Consider the following 20740-nt stretch of genomic DNA (forward strand, 5'->3'; position numbering starts at 1 on the left):
AAGTTTTGTAGAATTTTTAAACACAGTACAATCCATTTTAATTACACTTGCTTATACCAAATAGAAGTGTAATTTCTTACTACAAAACAATAATTTGATGTTGAAATATTTGCAGGTATTTAGAAACATTTATTGTTTGTTTTTAAAATATTGCTACTGTGTTGTATAGCAATAGAATAAGTTGCATCTACATCAGAATTTGACATTGATAGAGAATTTCAAAAGATACTGAAAATAACTAGAACTCAAATGATAAATTCAAGAGGTTTGGGAAAATTTAATAATCATTAAATTATCTAGATTCCCAATGCTTTAAATTTTCAATACTGCAATGGTGAGAAGATTATTCTATCATCAGCAAGTATTCATTTGCTATTTTTTCATACATGCATTGAATATTTTTCTGTTCACTTACTTCTCATCAATCGTGTACTCTTACTGTACTTAATTACAAGATAACAGTTTTGAAGCTTCAAAGCATGAAATTAATTCATTGATAAATAGCAAATTGTTGAAGCAATACATCCAAAGGACACTTTACCTTTTATATCGGCCATATGAAATACATCAGAGCTTTAAACAACAATAAAGATTAAGAGCAGATGAAAGATTAGATAAACAGAAAAAGAACCTACCTTTGCAAAGTGAAGTTTTGAAGCAGGTTTTAACAACCTATTCCGTCTGAGAGAAGGAAGATTTTTCACACACACATATTCTTTCACACTTATGACTTACCTGATTTTTTATACAATATTTATTTTACATAAGAAGTAACAGCATAATTGTTACACTAAGACATCAAATGTCTTCTGTTCTATATACAAAAATAAGGAAACATTAAATATTAAATGGTAATTGGTACTAGAAACTCAGCTGGTAGAGCTGCAGTATGTTGGTTGCTGATGAGATAACTTGTAATTCTGTAATGAATGGCATTCAAGGGTGCAGTTTAAGAATTTGATACTTCAGTATTCAAACAACGAAAAAGAAAAAAAAAATGTGACAACACAATGACACGAAACAATACACAAACACACACAAAAAAGTCAATACGTTTTCAAATGTCAAGGATTTTACATATACAATGTACATTAAAACATTGCTACTAGTTTGTTTGTTTTTTTGAAGTAGCAAAAAATTAGACAGTATATTATGGCATAATATAATAAAATTATCAAACATATTTTGTTGAAACAATACAGCAACTGAATTCAACCTCCAGAAAATGTTTTAAGTGATTTGAACAACCTTCAGTGCCGTAGACATTAAAATCGTTAAATATTTTCCACAAATCTTGCATTAACAACAATTATGAATTTCTACTTTTGTTTCTCAATTTTTAATGATTAAAGGACTTTTAATGAGAAACTTGCCAGGACTTTAACATTAAGGACAACGAAAATGGTTTATCAATGGTATGTAATCTTGTCTTCCACCTGGAACAAAATGAGCAAGTAATTCAAAAGATGGTACTTCATACAAAAATTGTACTCACATGGATCAACTTTATCTTTCGAAGTCGGAGCCATGTCTTTCTTTCTTTTGATAATACTTGATGAACTTGTTACAAGTTTAGAGCTTTGTTCAATGACACTGCTTGACTGATTACCATTAATTTTTTTATTGCCACTTTCTGGTGCAATATTATTACTGCGAATTGGCGTTAGTCAATTTTGAAGAATTAGTGCTTGATGATGACGCCGAAGCTGAATTTCCCAGCTTCCTCCTTTGTTTTCACAATGCCCGTCAATTTGACTGCGCCTTCACCTGTTAAACAAAAAATATTTGTCACTAAAGACTTGTTTACCAATTTTTGAAGATAAAAATATTTTGAATAAAAAACTAGAGGTTTAAAGTTTGACATTTCAAAAAAAAAAAGAAACTTTATCATCAGAAATATTTTTTAAAAATGTAATTTAAAATTTCTTAATTATTTTATCAACAGTAGCTATAAAGAAAATTAATTTAGCACATTTAGTTAGCAAAACGTTTTAATAAAACGTGCTTCAACATTTTATTAGCTATTTTTTATACACAAATGTTTAATAAAGAGAGCGTAAGATTTACATCAACATTTTTTTTTTTTTTTTTTGCAAAAATAAAATTTGAAAATAGTTTCTCAAAAGGAAAAAAAATGTTTAAAATTATAGTGAGAATTTTAGGAATGATCAAAGAGCATTTCAAAAATAGTAGTACAGTTTCAACTATTGCGTAGCAGAAATTAGTAGAAACATTTGAAATCGATTAAAAGTGTACAAGGAAGAAAGCTTCCTAAATAATATTTACAGCACAAATAAAAATCATGCTGGAAAGAAATGATCACAAGAAAATTACACAAAAAAGGGTTACTTCATTTAAGTAGCAAGAGCAATTGTGTGCTTTATATTCTGTACTTATATTATTCCATTATTCAAACTTATTTTCTTGTGTAATAGAGTATTTGTATAATTTTGATGCCAGTAAATATTTCATAAAAGTACATGAACGCTTTTTCAGAAAAACTTAATAAACGCGTAGGCAAGGGAAAAAAATATGTTTTTTTTTTTTTTTTTTTAAAGTAAAGTTTGAGCAAATTGCATTTTCGAATAGCAAATGATTCAACAAAAAGCCGATTTCAAATTATTAGAAGCTGTGCCGAGTAATTAACTTATGCTATCTTTGCTAAAATTAAGAGAAATTTTGTCATTATATTAAAATTTTGTCATTATATTAAATAAATTAAATATTATTTATATGATAAATTAAATATAATATTATTTATGTATAATATTATTTATATTATATAATAAATTAAATATAATATTATTTATATAATAAATTAAAATTTTGTCATTATATTACCTTAGATTTCAATAATTTAATATTCAGGTCAAAATTTAAGCAAAACGTCATTAAAGATTACTCAGCTATTATTTTCTTCGCAACATTTGAACGTAGCTTACATCTATAGCGACCAAGTTTTAAAGCAAAAAATAGAGAAAAAATAATGATGTCCCTCCATTTTAACGTAGCTTTTAATATGTTCATTCAATTTTTACTTTAAAATGCAATTATTACGCGCATTAAGAAAACAAGGAATAAGCAAAAGTATTTTTCATTTGCAAGAATAAATGAAAAATAAAAGAAAAACAGCTTAAGAAAGGTACATTTTCAAGAAAAATCAGCATTCCTTGATAATCTGTGCTATATTTACGCTGTTTTTACATTTTTTTTTGTGCTCATATTTTAGTACAAAGCAATTTTGTTCATTTTTAAAATGAATATTTTATTTTGCTTATAGACACGCACACTTAATGACTACACTTTTCACTATATGAGACGCATATACCACATATGTATATTTATGATACATTTGATGTGTACAAATAGCAATAAGTAAAAATTTTCTCCATCATAATTTCAGAAATTTGCAATTTAAAAATATCTATCTATTGTAACAACATCATTTAATTACACAACATACACTTGTCCGTCAGCAGGAAATAGAGATTGAAAAATACGCAAAAGATGAATCAAGATGAAGATGAGAAGAAAATAGATTCATTTGCTTGTTCAATGCGCCATTTATGTGAGAAATATTTTTTTAGACACTTTAATTGCTCCCGAGATAAAAATGGCATGACATATGAATAACGCGATTCTATTAAAGTACAAGGTTATTTGCAAACAATAATGGCAGTGATTCAACATTCAGAAGTCATAATTCTGGCGTCAGAAATAATATGGGAATCAAACACTTACTTATATAAAGTACTATGTTACGCACAGCAATGATTTTCAAACTAATGGAGTACAGTGTTTTAAAAGTTTATGTTTAAGCGCAACTTTCCATGTTAACTAATGCAAAGGTGTCGATGTAAATATTGCAAAATGAAAACAGCTATAGAACAATTTCGTGCATACAAAGGAATTTCATTATAGGACTCATTTAAAGAAAGGTAATAAATAAATAAATAAAAATAATCTTACGAAATTAAGTTTTATGTAAGAAATTTGAAGATATGAAATGTTAATGATAGGAGAAAATGGAGGATAACGGGAAAAGTGACACCATGTCATGAATAATAGGGGAGTGTGGCCCAAAGCGGGTAGGTTTTCGAAGAACGCTCGAAAATTGTAGTTTTTGGATTTTTATCGCAACAATTTCGATTTTATTTCCTAGCAGGGTTTTTGAACTTCTAAATAAAAATTGAGTTTTGTATTATTTCAAAATTAATATTTATTTATTATCAATTTTTACAAACATCTGAAAAAAAATTCTTTGCCCTACCAGGGAGCCCAAAGCGAGTAAGCTCAATTAATTGAGGTTTGGTTCATATGCCAATCAAATATAAAGTTATAAATTATTAAAATAGTTGACTATCTACCTGCCATTACATAAAAAATGTAAAACAGTTGCACTTATCCAATTTAAAGTCAGCACATTTGCTTATAAAACATAAAGAAATAACTGACTAATTAATTGCCATCTTAAAAATTTTTTTTTAAAGTTATACGTATCTTATTGAATTAGAAAATCTGAGTCATCGCACGAGTCAAGAAATTATAAATAAATATATGATTAAATCCTATACCCGCTTTGCCCGACCCGCTTTGTCAAAGGCACGTTTTTTATTTCAATAATTACAACCTTAAATTTAAAAAAGAAACAAACAAAATGACTATCGTAGTTTGTAGGTGGATGGTGTCAGAATAACGTAATATTATTGACAATCAAAAAAATAAGCTGGTGTTCGACTAATCATAAGTTACAAAGCTTCATTTTTTTAAAAAAATAAATGCATATATTTTTTTTATTTTAAGCCTGGTCGCGCCATTCCGCTTCACTGCTGCTTCGCTGGGACTGATAAAAACTCAGGGGTGTTCATGTAGTACACGACATACGTATGCATCGCCGCTTACACATCATGGGGGGGGGGGGGCATACGAAGGCCTACCCTATTTGGGCCACCCTCCCCTATTTTTGAAATCAAATATGTAAACACCGCAGAAGGGTAACTTATACTTTATCTTTTAACAGCAAAAGACTTGCCACTGAAGGCATGTGTTGCAGGGGAGATAAGTATTAATGATTTCCGAAATCCAAAGCAATTTCAAATAATACTTTGAATTTTTAAGCATTAAAAAATCTTTTAATCAACTGAATTATAGTTTAAGATAGAAGGCACATTGTAGATTAAGATAGTATGTGTCAAACAATGTGGGGGAAAAACATGTAGTTTTTTGTGTCTGATTATTTATAAATAATAAAACTGAGTTTTAATGGATCAGCCGTTCATCAATTCACTGAGTCGATAAAATGGGTACCAAGCGTGCTTGGGAACTAAGCCCTGGGAGTTCCGCCTTTGTCTGACCACCTAACCGGAACATCTGCCTAGCACCCCAGAGACCTTGGTCAGGAAGACTGAGAAAGGGCGCAGTAGGCCTTGGCCCCCATGGGCGGTCGTGCCACCGGGTTTCGTTTGAGATATAATGGGAGTAGGACAGCAAGTGTGGAGTCAAATGGGGCATAATTAAACGCAACTTTGTTAGCGAATTTTTGAAAAACATATCTAAATCTTTAATACCTACTCAGCCATGCTACTAAAATTTTTAAATCTAACATGTTCTTAGTTTCAAATAGCTTATCCTATGTATATTTAATGATCAGGCTTGAATTTATAAGCACCACCTGTAAATTCTTTGATTTCATCAGAACAGAACTTGGCAGAAAGAGACGGAATGCTAAATGATTTTATGTTGGTGATACAAGAAATTAAACTGATGTTTATTTCATGAAGAAAATTTCGTGAAGGATTCCATATAAGCTATCTAAATAAAAAGAACCCGTTGAAATTCACATACGCTGAAAAGCACGTACTTGCTACGGTAGTGGATATTCAGATTGATTCAATACTTAATCTCCATTCAATCCTAGAAAGCACAACATGTATCTGATTTTGTTTTAAATTTTAAAAGCATCCGAATGTTTTTATAATTTTATTAATAAATATTTGAACATGTTGAATGTTTGATAGCAATATTTTATTAGTAGCTGTTAATTAGTTGCTTTGGCCAAAGAAAACTCCATAAAAAATAACTGAACTAATAATTAATTGCTTTGGAGTTTTTGAGTTGTTTTTTTACAGCGGTTCCCAACCTGGGAGAGTAATTACCTCCAGAATTGATAAAGAGGAATTTTCCGAGGCTTTAAATAAGTGTACCAGGATTGGGTCATTGTTCAGTCACAAAACAAAACTATCAAAAATCATGTAGATCAAATTTACCTAATCGATAATTATTAGTCACCGATTAAATAAATTAATAAAAAATAATAATAAACTTGGAGTTCAACTTACAATGTGCACTGGCCGAAACAACAACTATTAAACAAATTGTTATAACTAGCAGAAACAATATCAAACGTCTCTTTGACTACTGCTTCATTTTGTAACAAATTACTACGAAACAGGTGTTTTCTTTATCTGAATGATTTAAATAAATGTTAAAGTCAATATTTATTTTTCGTAATTACAAGAAAAAAAAAGCATTTTTTTTCATAATAAACGTTTCTATGGTTAATTTCTAATAAATTAGACACTGTAAGGGTAATCGGTAATAGCCTTAAAAAGGTTGAGAACCACAGCTGACTTGCTGCCATAGATGAGAGAGTTGTGAAGTTTAGAGCTTTAGTTTACCTTTTTTATGACATTTTCAGAGCGCTTTTTGCAAATTAGATTTTTATCAAGTGAAAAAACCAGGTACTTTGCTGAACCATTCTCTTTACTCGAAAGAACTGGTTGGAAATTCGAGCAAGAATTATAATTTATTGACGCAATAAAACACTTATGAACAGCGCAACTGAGAGTCTGAATTATAGTCAGGAATAAAAACGGCAATAAAAGCAAATTAAATAAACCTATTCAGCGCTCAAATATAGGTGGTATTCATGAGCGCATAAATTTTCTTCTTCATGATAACCATACATTACTGTAGTAAATATCACTGCATTTAATGTTGATAATCATGATTGTCATATTTTAAATACCATTACTTATCCTGCTAAAATTTATTGAATAAGTAACATAAACACAAACAAAAAAGCTTCTCAAATATGAATATATGATGTATAAGATAAGTTAAAATTTCATTTTATGTTTTCATTCAATACATTTCAAAGTAAATCAATAATGAGAAATGCAAGTTTTAAATTCAATCCAATTTTAATTATTTTTCAAACTTTGCGACACCGATAAGTGTGTTTTTCCCCTAAAATTATCAATCAATCATTATTAGTGAAAGTAATAAAACAAAAATGCACAAATTAATGCAGAAGTATGTATGTATGTGTGTGTCTGCATTTCATTGCTACTTTCTTCTATATCTAATATATAGAAGAAAGTATTGGATTCGTGCAAATTTTCGAATTTCGAATTTTGACGGATTCGAACGTTTTGAGGTGTGCTGAGTCCATTTCGACTATTTTTGGAAAATGTCTGTCTGTCTGTGTGTATGTGTGTATGTGTGTGTGTGTCACGTCTGTGTGTGACCAGTTTTTTGTGGCCGCTCTACAGCAAAAACTACCGCATGAAATTGAACGAAATTTAGTACACACATGTGCCCCTATGTGAACTTGTGCCCATTGGGTTTTGGCGCGAATTCATCCAAGGGGGGTGGAGCAATGGGACGTTTTTTGAGTTGCGCGTGCTTGCTATTCCTCAGGAAGTAACTGGCGGAATCAAACAAAATTTGGTCCATATGTTGCCAGTAACAGGAACAGGTGCTGATTCAATTTTGGTGTCAGTAACTCAAACGGGAGTTGAGCTATAGAACGTTTATTGTCGTCAATTGTGACTGTTGTATCTCAAGAAATAATGAACGGAATGAAAGAAAAATTTATCGGCAAGTAGCCCTTAGTGGGTATAAGAGCTGATTTTATTTTGGTGTCAACAGCTAAAAAGGGGGTAGCGCAATCGCCCGTTCTTTTTTCCCATTGTGAGTGCCCTATCTCAAGAAGTAATGCTACGTTCTGGTTGAAATTTGGAATATATGTGAATCCATATGTAAACAGGCTTTGGTTCAATTTTGGCTCCAATCGCGCCAAGAGGTGCTGATTTATTTTTATTATCATTACTTTTTTAGCGAATAAAAATAGCTTTATTAACGCAACAATAAGAAAGATAAATCGTAATAGATTGTCGTCTGCGTATTTCTCGTGATTTTAATTGCATGGAAATGATCGAAAATATTATCTCAATGATTTAAAATTTTTAACTGTTGCCATCTTATGTTTGTTAACAAATAAAATATTTGTAATTAATTCAAGCAAGGCTTTTAAAATAACTTTCAATTTTCGCTCTTTGCTTTGCTTTTGCAATTATTCAGACATTGGGATGGTCGTCAAGTTTTTGCATGTGTAATTTTGTTTTTGTTGGGAATATTGCTTCCTCGTCAAGCATGGGGAGGGATCAGAAAAAAAAAAAGAAAAATATAGAAGAAAGTTTCGTGATGGCCATAACATACTAGTTTTTTAAATGTAATGCAGACAGCAAATACTCTTTTATCCGCTCCCATAGGAAAAACTTGAACTGCTGGGATCAGTAGATTTAAATATTTACTATTGAGTGCCAGTTATGACAAATGTGTCAAATAAAATTATAATTTTTACTTCTTCAATAATGAAAAACTAATAACATGTCAAACAGACACTAAAAAAGAGAGCTGAAATTCTATATTCAAAGTAATTATGCATATTTATAAACTAGTGAATAAGAAAAAATGACTGTCATTTATGTCACCGAGTCTGCCATAACTTAACATGCTGCCTATGAATTACCATATTTTTACAAAAATATTTTAGTATCTCTACCCCTATCGTTTTTACAACCTTTTTTTTTTTTCAAGTAGGTCTATTTTTTCTCTGGTGAAAAAGCTATAAATTATTATTATTTTGTGTTACCTTTGACTTTTTATCGAACATAAAGAAAGTGGCCGGCTGCTAAGGCAATCAAAACGTTCAACGTTGCAGAGGTAAACGTGAACGCATGAAAACAAGGATTAATGAGTGTAAGACCTCCAGCAAATTTAAGAAAAAAAACAAAACAAAAATTAACGGAAACTATTATCCTATTTTTTTGTCTCATTTCTACGGGCTAACCAATCAATAACATTTGAAATAAAAAAGTGAGTTATTGTGTAATTAGTTATATATGTACAATACGTACTGCCCTATATTATAGAATTATCAAACAATTGAAATCACAAAGAAGATAATTATTTACAACTGTAGAAATAGAGAAGAGCTAACATGTATTTGGGAATATAACCGTGTTTACTGTTATAATAGAATTAATATTTAATGAGCAAATAGTAGTTCATGAAAATCAATAGAAAGCTTTCAAAAATTGCAAATTGTATGCGGTAGATATCCAATTACCTGCATAAAAAACTTAATTTTGATATAAGTAAATAAATGTACTAAAAAAAGATTTTTTTTTTGAAACAGAAAAAAATATCATTAATAAATTAACAAATAAAATGAATTTATAAACAATTTTCATAAACAGCTGCTCAAAGCTATTCAAAACAATCTTGGTTAGAAACTACTGAACATTCAAGAATTTTCTCTTAAAAATAGCTTCGTAATTCAAAGCTTTCGAGGAGCAGTCTAAAACAACTGTAACTAAAAACCCGCCAACTGACTTCTCTACTTTTAGTCCTTACTTCCATACAAGCAAAGACACTCAGAAAGCAGAATAGATGTAGTATTGTCCTTGAAGAAAATCGAGACTTTGAAATCCAAAGAAGTCACAGAATATTTATGGCAGAATCAGAAAAAGTGTTTACGAAAAAATAAAACAGAAGGAAGACAGAGTCGCGATTATCTCATCCTCTTTAAATATATCCAGAACAATCTACATACAAACAACAGAATTTGTGTTAGAATTTGTGCGAAAAGGATTTTTTTTTTTTTTTTTTTTTTGCTAGTATGCGGATTCTTTAAAAATTTTTTGAAGTAAAGGTATATTATAGTTTTTTCATCGTACACATTCCATCACTAGTAGCGTCCAACTGCATTGCTTTGTACTTAAAATGAATCAGTTGTATTAAAATCCGTGCTTGTCTATCTGTGTGTCTGTGCGTGTATCTGTAGCAGCATAGCCTCTTTAACAGCTCGGAGTATGGGGTGGAGAAAAGTACTGTGTGTCAGATAAAAAAAAATCTGAAAAGGCTCCCGGAATTTTTGGAATCCGGAACTTATACTAGCCTCCAGACTCAGAACCGGATATCTGTAGTCCGGTCTCATACCTGTGTGGCTTTAATTAAAGAAAACACAAATTAAAAGGGCACTAACCATTTTATTTTATTTTAGAGACGAAAATACTCTAGCCACATTTCAATTTTGTTTAACAGTCGAGAAGGTCTTTTCTTTTCTTGGACAAGATTTTTTTTCCGAAGCAGCCTTTAAATCATTTAGAACAAGAGCATCATTGCTTTCAACACAGGTTTTGAGGCTTCGCCACTAGCACATGATCAATTCTTCACTCTCATTAACTATATCACAAACAATTTATATAGATGCTGTTTTATTTTGCATGTGAAGTTGCTATTTTGCCTACATGTTGGCAAATAAAACTTCAATAATTGTTTTGAGCATACATTTTCAGCCTTCTCCGGTAGCACATACAATGTAATATTATTTTTTCTTGCTTTTGATTATTTTTTTCTTTTGGGGGGAATTATAATATTTTCAGTAAGTTACCACCCTATAGCCAGGGCTAAGGCAGAAATCTTGGCTTCCTTATGAGGTTTTTCCATCTCCAGCTGAGTCACTTTCCTATGTCGGGCTGATGAGTGCTAATAAGCACGAAACTGCAGTCCTCGGTTGGAATTGACTGAGCTGGCGGTGTGTTTCATGAATTATAATATTTATTTACTGCAGCAGACGATCGATAAAATAATAATTATATTTTAAATTTATGATGATCATATCTCAATAGAGATTTTCACGAACTGTTGTCCGTATTCTAATGATAAATTTTAGGGGATTTTTGACTTATTTAAGTATTAGAGGCTTTTAACATACTGTGGACAGTACAAATTATCTTATTCTAATTTAAAAAAAAACTCTTTCTTATTCTAATAGGAATTTTAATGGATTGCTGTCTTTATCTTATTGGCTCTTTTAAAAGGACCGTTGCCTTGTTTATTATGATGTAAAAACTTATCACTCATATTTATGTTATCTGCACTTGCGCATTTAAAAGTACTTAAATATCTATTTAGAGCAAGCATTCTCAATCATTAATCCGGCTTCGGAAAGAAAAAAAATTACCGATTCTCAGTTTTTCACTTCTTCGAGAAAAAAATTTTTCCTTATGAAGAAAATAATAATAATGGCATTTTATAGGACATTTTTTGTTTGTTTGTTTTAGTTTTGCGATTATTTTTCATAACGTTCTGTGATTTTTTTAAAGGTTTACTTTCTTATACGTAATAGTTATGATAAGCTCTTATCTTAACCTTGAAATATTATAGTAAGTAAATCATAGTGAAAAAAACTAAAATTAACAAACTTAGCAGTTATTTTAATGCTAAGCAAAAGGGTTTTTACTCTGCATTAACAAAAAAAGAAAAAAAAAAAAAGAAAGAAAGAAAGAAAGAGAAGAGGGAAAAAAGAAAAACTCTCACCGGCCTCATTACATTTAAAATAATTTTTACCAGCCCACGGACAAGAGAATGCAAAATACTATATAAAAAGACTTAAAAAACTTCTATGGAATTGAAAAGGTTGTTACTCATCTGCGCCTGCATGAGAAGAAAACTAAAAATACGTATATTAGACAGTCTGATGAGTGCTAAGTATGTGTCATTATAATTGTTTCATCTCCCAACTGCACTAGCATCAATTTTCATACTCTTAAACGATGGTGATGAATGTTGAGAGAGTAAATATTTTGTGAACATTTCAGTGAGAAAAGTGCATGATATATTCACTGATAACCATCCGCCCCAAGAGATAGGCGCCCCCCCCCCCTAAAAAAAGAATATCCCTCAAAACCTTCCCTAAAAATTTCAATGGCGCAGGGTGCGCCATAACTTCCCCTCCTAGATGGACACCCCTGATATACGTATAAGTTTTACAATTTGGTACATTTTCAAGGAAGACAAACAAGAAAATAAATATTTAATACAATATCACATGTTAGACAGGGGTGCCCCCCTAGGGGGAGGGGTAATGGCGCAGACTGCGACATTGAAATTTTTAGAGGAGGTTGTTTTGAGGAGTATTTTTCACTTTCTTGGGGAGGGGGCCGTTGGTTTTGGGGGAGGGATCTTCGTGATGTTTAGAGGGGTGCGCCCTTGCTCTGGAGGGCGGGGGGGGGGACTTTGTTAGAAAGGCTACTTTTAGATAAAATATTTTTTTAAAAAGAGATCTTATTCCAACACTTGTACTTTCTAGTTTGCTAATAAAGTTATGATGAATTTTCAAACGATTAAAACTCTTTCGCTTATTCGAAGATAAGAAAATCCTTTTTCAACTTTTGATCTCAAAATAAATATTTTTATGAGGCATGTATAATGAAAATACTCATGAGTAGCACATTTAAATCAAGCTCAAATAGCAAGAAATAAATCGCAGTTCACATATTGGAACAATGCATTTAATGGCAATATTCTAGCTGAGAATAATTCAGCCCTCGCTTGAAATGGGTGTGGCAAATTTCGCTTCAGTTTGTTCTTGCCTAGGCAAATCTGTATGAAAATGGCTCTCATAAATAATCGTTCTAAACGCTTATTCAAAATTCCATTTTGTTCCAGAAAGGGTAAAATTAGATAGAACATAAAATATGGATTATAATCATGTCATTTGTATGCTTTTGTGCGGTTAGAGTGAATCTGCTCAGGTGACTGATATCTAGAATTTGTGAAGATTTTAAAATTTTTTGAAGTCTTCTAATAAATTGATATTTTACTGTGTAAAAATATTTTTAATGCAGGTAAATGAGCAGAATCTGAGTTTTGGCACGGGTGATTGAGAGGTGAAGTATTTCGAGTGGGTTATGTTTAACTTAAGAAGACTAAGCTGACGTATTGAAAGTAAAAATGTTACTTTTACTTGCTTTGTTTAATGTATTAGTAATTGGATTTTTACTAACTTAGTAACTGATATCTAACAATGTTTTCAACTGGGAAAGGGGCTAGAATCTTCTTTCTCCTCTAGATTTTACAGCTAGCAGCAAAACTTTCAAGTTCATTTTTTCATTAACAGGGGGATTTACATTTTTGGGTGGGCAGAATGTCTCAATTTTCCGAATAGAACTCCTAATGCTGACGAATGATAATAATTTTGCCGAATCGTCCGACTAAATTTGCCGAATAAGGATTTTTTGGGGAGGTCACAGTGACCTTCCACGACCTCCCAACGGAGCGCCCTTGCTTATTAATAAAAACAGCAAATATTTCATAGCTTAGCCTTTTCAAATTTAAAAATATTCATTTTTAATTATAGTCACACCCACCAAAAGCGGAGCAGTATTCCTCTCGACGCTTAGCTGAGCGTTATTCAATTTTTTATAACGAAATTATGGTTATATGAGTGTAACAAAATTTTTATTTGGTCTCTTTAACTTCACTGTAACTGGCGCGTTTGTATAATTACGTAATTTTTCATGCGTTGTAAATTACTATAAGCGTAGTTTATGAATGTTACTGTACGGCAAAAATGCAATTTTTATCTGGTAAATAGATAACTAATAAATCTCCATGTTTGTTTATAAACTGAATAGTATTAATCAATAATTATTTGTCTACATCTTGCATAAACTTTTGCATGCAACTTATAGCTGGGTAGATATTTTATACAATAGAAAAATGTAAATAAATTTGATAGTTTATGATGTTTGACACAGGAAAATGAAGTAGATTCAATTCTTAATAAACCTAAATAAAATAATTAATTTTTAACTTAGTTTAATGACTTTGTAGATTTTGGGGAAACATAGTTCACAATATTCCAGCTGTCAGCATTGAACATATTTGATTCCTGTGAAGCCACGATTCAAAACTACGGAAATTACGAATTAATAAGTATATTTACAAAGATATAAATGACAAATGACATGACATGATAATGATATAAGAATGTAATTCCTACGTTAAAACCGAATTTTCGTAAAAGATGATAACCCTAAAACATATCTGTCTCTTTTTTTCTAAGTGGCTACAGTTGCATTAATATTATTCAATTAACACTAATCTCCATATCTGACATCATAGCTCGTAAGAACGAATTTATAATAACATAATAACGCGAAAAAAAAACCTAAGTGATAAATGGATTAAGTCATTCACGATTTTCATCTGATTCCTGAAAAAACTTTTATAAACTTGAAGATTCATGTACTCAGTGCTTTAAAAGAACATTATTAAAAGATTCTACTAAAGAATTGCCCTCGGTCATTAAAGATTTCATGAACAAAAGATATGGAACCATTTATTATTGCTGGAAATGATTTTGAATAATTACTTTTGAAACATGACCAAGGGATGGATTAAGTGATTCGACATGATTATGAAACTCGTGATGACATTTCACCAAAGAGTTAGCGAGATCTAAAGACTTCCGAGACTCTAAATCACGGCAAGTCACGTTAGATGGTACTTATTCGTGTCTATAGCTTCCAAATAAAATAAAAAGCACATCAGTCAGCTATCATTGTAATCACGAAGCACACGATCTACTCTTTTGGAAGTCCACCAATGTCTATAATACGTTGGTTGATTTCGAAGCTTGGAGAAGAAAGAATAAAAAAGCTATGACTGCATTTTAAATTGCTGTGAAACGAGCAAAAATTTTGCAACAAGACAGGTGAAATTTTAGAACGTTTTGTTCTTTTTCTAAAGAAATAGCAGTTTACAAAATACTTAAAATGGACTGTGGTTTTGCAAGTGTGTTTCTCTGAAGAATATTTGTTAGGTAATATTTTTATAATCGGAGAATAGTTTGTAAAGAATCATTGACTGCATGAAGTTGCTTCAGGTTTTATATGAATCAAGATTAAGAGGTTGAACATCTCCCTGAATAGGCAAAACAGTAGGCAGGTGTTCAAGTGTACATGATGCTAGGAGCATAAAGCGTTAGAAAAGCAACGTAAATAAAAAGATGCATCTATACGCACATAAATTTGAATCAACGGTATAGTCTAACTCTGATAAGTTGACTTACGCCTTGATGAAATTTAATTGATGCCACTTGTTGAAATAGGGGTGAAGTAGGCCGGTTTGAGCTGCAAATGAGGGTTACTGGCATATACCAGTAAAAAAATCTCTCTTGTTTCAGTTTAAACATAAATGAGCTAGTCCAAGGCAGATCCGAAATTTCGAAAATTGTCCTAGGGGGAGGGGTCAAAGGGAATAGGCATATTCTATGGAATAACAACTAAAACTACGCCCATTACGGATGCCCAGGGGTGGACTGTCCCGTTGGACCATCGGCCCACGGTGAGCCCTCAACCGCCCTCTGTGCACTTTCGTTTTTTTTCCTTTCTTTCTTTCTCTCATTTTTTTCGCGACCTCAAACCTTTGTGCCTTTGCTTTTGTATACCTTCAAACTTGTCCGCCATTGTTTTTTTTTTTCGCTTCATACCGGTGTGACCTTGGGTTTTTTCTGCTCCTTTGAACCTGTGCACCTTCTTTTTTCTTTTCTTTTTTTGCGCCCTCAAGCCTGTACGACTTCTTTTTTTTTTGCTTCCTCCCCTCTCAAACTTTTGTTTTCATTTTATTTAATTTGCGCTCTGAAACGTGTGCGCTTTCAGTTTATTTATTTTTATTTTTTGCGTCCTTGCCATCGTTTCATTGCGCCCTCACGCCTGTAAGCCTGTGCACCTTTTTTTTTTTTTTTCTTTTCTTGCGCCTCGAACCTGTGCGCTTTTTTTCTTTTTACATCCTTGAATCTGAGCATCTTCGTTTTTTTTTTCTGTTCTATGAAACCTGAGCTTCTTTGGCTTTCCTTTTGCGCCGTCCAGCCCTTGCGTTTTCGTTTATTTTTATTTTATTTTTGTTTATTTGCGTCCTTGAACATGTGCGCTTTTGTTTCTTTCTTTTTTTGTTTTCGTTCTTTTTTTTTTTTTTTCTTGCGCCCTCAACTTTGTGTGCCTTGGTTTTAATTTTTTATTTATTTTGCGCCTTTAAACCTGTGCACTTTCGTTTTTTTTTCTTTTGCACCCTTTGGGAGTCAAGGTTGACGCCCTCTTGGAGCACCCAGTTAGCCCCTGCGGATCCCCCCTCCCTTCGATCCTCCCTCAAAATGACGAGCCTGGTCCAAGGTCAAGAATCTTTACTTTTTTAAAACACTCAATCAGTTATCTAGAAATTTTTCTTTCATTTTTCTAACAAATCACAGTTCAAAATAAGCACTACCAATATGAGTTATGCACTTTATTTGCAAGTTTCTAAATTTGCGGAAAGTAATTTATTTTTATTCTTAGATAAGTGCTATCCAAAAATGCTGTACTCGTTTTACAAGATGCTAAAAAGAGTTTTTAATAGGTAGGAAGACTGATTGAACCCATCAAGAATCAACATTATTTACTATCAGAAAAACATAAACTGAGATCTTCAAACTGTTCAAACTGATCAATTAATAGTGAAAATGCAGCGAAACAGGGGAGTCATTAGTTGAACGATGCTCATTTATTAAATTCATAAAAATTCAAATTAGATGAGGCCCAATGTGTCGTTACACAATTCCAGTTAGTGAATGAGCAGTTGGCATCTACAGAGAATCCAACGCCAATGCAACATAAGGTTTCATATCATATAATATTTAATTTGATGGGTATAGTTACCTATTTTGTTTTGCCAAAACGGTTTTTGATAAAGCTACAAATACTTTTTATTTGCCAGAGAAGAACTTTTAAAGATATACAGACTCACTCACAAATGACGAAAAATAAAACTTTCGTTTCTTTAAAACGAAATAATAACAAACGAATAACTTTATATAACTTTAATGAATAACTTTTTCTTCAAATTTATTTATGCCATTTTCATTCGCAGTATGTCAATCAACATGTTCATGAAATGCTATTTAGAAAATGCATACAAGAAAAACACTTTTAAAACATTATTTAAAAAAAATCATGCACTGTTAATTGACCGGGGATGTGTTCAATCTCTGGCCTGATTTCCCTATAAAGTTAAAATACGGTATACTTACTCACTTATATAGATCTCAATGTGCAAGAGATTGTATAACAGTTGGTAATATATAGGATTCCAGCAGTTCCTCATATCACCCCCTCCCCCCGTTCTTCACCATTCTCCACCACTTTTGTCAATATTTTGAAATTCTGAAATATTGCCTCTGTATGCCACCGTTAAATAAAGGGCTGACACTATTTGGATCCGATTCAGATAGCCTACTTTGGAAGGGCATGTCCTAATATTCACGGTTTTGTCGTCTGTCCTAATTTTATGAAGGGAAAATGAATACCTTCAGCTTCAAAAATTGTACTAGTTTAATTTATGATACATTACCGGAAAAATTAGTAAACAAGCTGACAAATGCGTGAATTTCTACTTTTTATTCAATGTATTTTTGCTAATACCTGTTTCAGTCATATGACTAAACCAAGTGACTTTGGTATTTCGTTACTTTTAAACTGCTGATTCATTAATATTTGAAAAGTTGGAATTTGATACTGCACGACTTCGTTGTAATTCTTTCTTTACTATTTTTTCATCAAATTTATGTTCAAAAATAGATAAACAAATAAATAAAAAATATGAGTTATAAAATAATATAAAAATAAATATCTCTAAGCCTAAGTTAATGCAATTAGTTTATTCAAATTTATTTTTATTACATGTTTTTTCAATAAATACCTTACTTCCATTAAGAGAGTATACTGTTTCCATTAATGTGTTTAAAAGTAAACGTAAAATTGCAAAAAACGTGTCCATATTCATATAAAGGTTTGATTTTTTTGCAGCATTAACCAATATGATTGTTAAAATCTTAAATACCTTTTAACCTTCTAAACAGATGCAGGTGTCAATCATCGTACATGAACCATCCTTTAAAATATTAATTCATAACTTTATTTACACACATACGCGAGTATGTGCTACTATATCTTTCAATATTTACACATACTAATCTCAAATTTTTACATGCAAAATCTGGAAAAAAAAGAAACAGTTTGGATTTTGAGATCTTGAATTCAAATTATTTTTTTTTTGCAATCACTAATTGCGATAGGACCCTACTCGTTGGGTTTCTGGTTTCTACTGATGACTTTTATCGCAACTATAATTTGAATTCAAGACGTCAAAATTCAAATGAATACCAGGGGCTGGATGTTATGTGCTGGATAATGGATGTTGTGTGTTGGATACTGTTTTCGCGTAGAAAGAATTGTGTAAAGTCGAGAAGGTCGTTTATAAATAATCCGACTCCGAGGCAGATGGACGCCTGCATTATAAGCATATAAAAATAAAATCAAAAATGGACGTCATTCAACTGTCAAGGGAAAAGAATGAGCAATTCGTGATTGCTAAAAAAAAAAAAAAAGTTATTTCCTATCAGTTATGGTTTAACAAATAACTTTTTAGCGAAGATTGTCATGTTTATCTACGACTAACTTAACGAAATTAGTAGCTTTTTGTGAATGGCGGAGACTCATATCCTCTGCGCTTACCCTTTCCCTATAACACGATATATTGTTTGCGGAAAACATTTCTCTAGATCTGTTTTCCAATTTTTCCACGAAAAGGAAGAACGAAAGACATTACCAGAGCGAAAAAAGTTTGAATGATCGACATTTTTTGATGAACATCTGTGAGGACTCATAATGACACTCGAATCAATTCGTTCACATGATCGGCACGTGCTAGGAATTTGATCACCACGCGTTACATGCATGTGCTGCTTTCTAATCAAGTCTCCCACCAAATGGATCAAATGGAACTAGGTCTGCCAAGTAATAGCTAGAGGGTTAATGAAGGGGTATACGACTACATTTTATACGCCTATGCAGCGGAAGCAGAAAACTGAGGGTTAATGAGGAGCAGAAAATCTTCGTTGCTGTTACTTTCGTAGGTCAATGAGCTTTTGGCAACCGTAGATGTCAGAAAGCGACTAAATGAAGCCCATGCCGTCAAGTTTACAGATTGTCAAATAAATTTATCAATGCGCAATCGGTGTTGAAGGATGAGTATTTTTAGAAGGGTTAGTTTTTGACGTTTGATTTAATGAAGTAACGGGATTTAAGAGATTTTGATTTTTTACTGCGTAGCATCACTCACGCTGCTGTCTTCAAACGAAAGTAAATATAGTAGAAAGAAATGGTTTTGGCAGGTTCTACATTTTAAAGGACCTAGATCAACTTGAAGAAACGAGTTCATTTTCTTTTAGCGAGAAATCTGGTTTTCATTCGTTCTTGTCATTAAAGAAAAGGACACAAACGCACAAATAAATATGTATCTATGCGTAAAGGAGGGAACATGTGAACAATTTTTTCCATTTCTTTCTTTTTCAAAATATATTATCAATTTCTCAGTGCAAAAATGTCCCCTTGTTTGAATAGTCTTCTCTTTGTGCCATGCATTTATTCGAGACTTTTTAAAAAAGTATTTCCTTGCTTTATTGTATTTCAAAAAAAAAAAAAAAAAATAAATAAATAAATAAAAATAAAAAAAAATAATAATAAATAAATAAAGGTCTTTAATTGTTCACATGTGTCCCTATCGGGGTGAACATGTGAAAATGTCTGGGACACATATGAACACCGATTAAAAAATACAGAACAAGCATCATCTTTTCAAGAAAAACCCTTTAATATAAAGCATATATGACCGATATTGTAGGTATATACTAATACGTTGAAAGGTTTGCAACCTATGCTGCGTCAGTTTAATTTACACAGTAATTAAGTAATTAAGAAAACATTTGTCCCATATATGTAACTAATCACTGTCACATTTTAAAATCTCGCATCCCGTTCTGATCATTGCATAAACAAGAAAAAAACTCTTGATCACTAGTGCCTCATCATGTAACTTTGAATTAAATTGTCAAGAAAGTAAGTTCTTTATTTAATTTAAAAATTTAAACATTGTCCTGAATTTACTTCAATATTCAGATAATGGTTTGCAATAATTAGGTTTAGCTTAATAGTTTGTTTAAAACGTGTTTTCACGAGAAAAATAGTCGTAAAATTTCACACACCTGCTAAAACAAAGAAGTTGCCACCACAGAAACATAAAATTGCTCATTGCTCCAAAAGTTTGACCAAGAGGTAGGACTGGTATTGCCATTACTTGAGAAAATTTTCAAGATTTTCACTGTTATCTTAATAATCATTATATATATATATATATATATATATATATATATATATATATATATATATATATATAATGAGTTGTAATTAATTAATATGAAAGGGATTTTTTTCCCCACAGGAACGGTGTTCCGTCTCCAAATTTTCCCTGATTTATATAAATAACACTTGCTACCTTGAACCTGAAAACCAGAAATTCAAAAATGTCGACTTTCACCACTAATTCTCCGGAAGTATTCGGTCTTTGGTCGATGTCTTCGGAATGTGAATACACGCATCGGCTAATGTGTCAACATTTACCAGATTCCGGATTTTCACTGTAACATGTATGAAATAGCAACACATTGCAAACACAGTAGCATTGCTCCACTTATCAAGTCGTGACTATTTAACAATAAAGTCCCAGAACTGAA

General features: G+C 31.6%; 1 protein-coding gene across 3 annotated transcripts in view; it reads right to left on the reverse strand.

The window, feature by feature from the left end:
• LOC129231789 (cAMP-dependent protein kinase catalytic subunit 1) overlaps window positions 1-20740 on the reverse strand; it is a 401869-nt gene that overhangs the window by 129734 nt on the left and 251395 nt on the right. For all 3 annotated transcript variants that reach the window (XM_054866165.1, XM_054866160.1, XM_054866161.1), the window contains exon 2: window positions 1496-1767. In XM_054866165.1, the coding sequence (XP_054722140.1) occupies window positions 1496-1529 (34 nt within the window). In that variant the 5' untranslated portion in view covers window positions 1530-1767. The remainder of the gene's footprint in view (window positions 1-1495; window positions 1768-20740) is intronic.

This window comes from Uloborus diversus, chromosome 10, assembly GCF_026930045.1.
Source record: "Uloborus diversus isolate 005 chromosome 10, Udiv.v.3.1, whole genome shotgun sequence".
Taxonomy (NCBI): Eukaryota; Metazoa; Arthropoda; class Arachnida; order Araneae; family Uloboridae; genus Uloborus; species Uloborus diversus.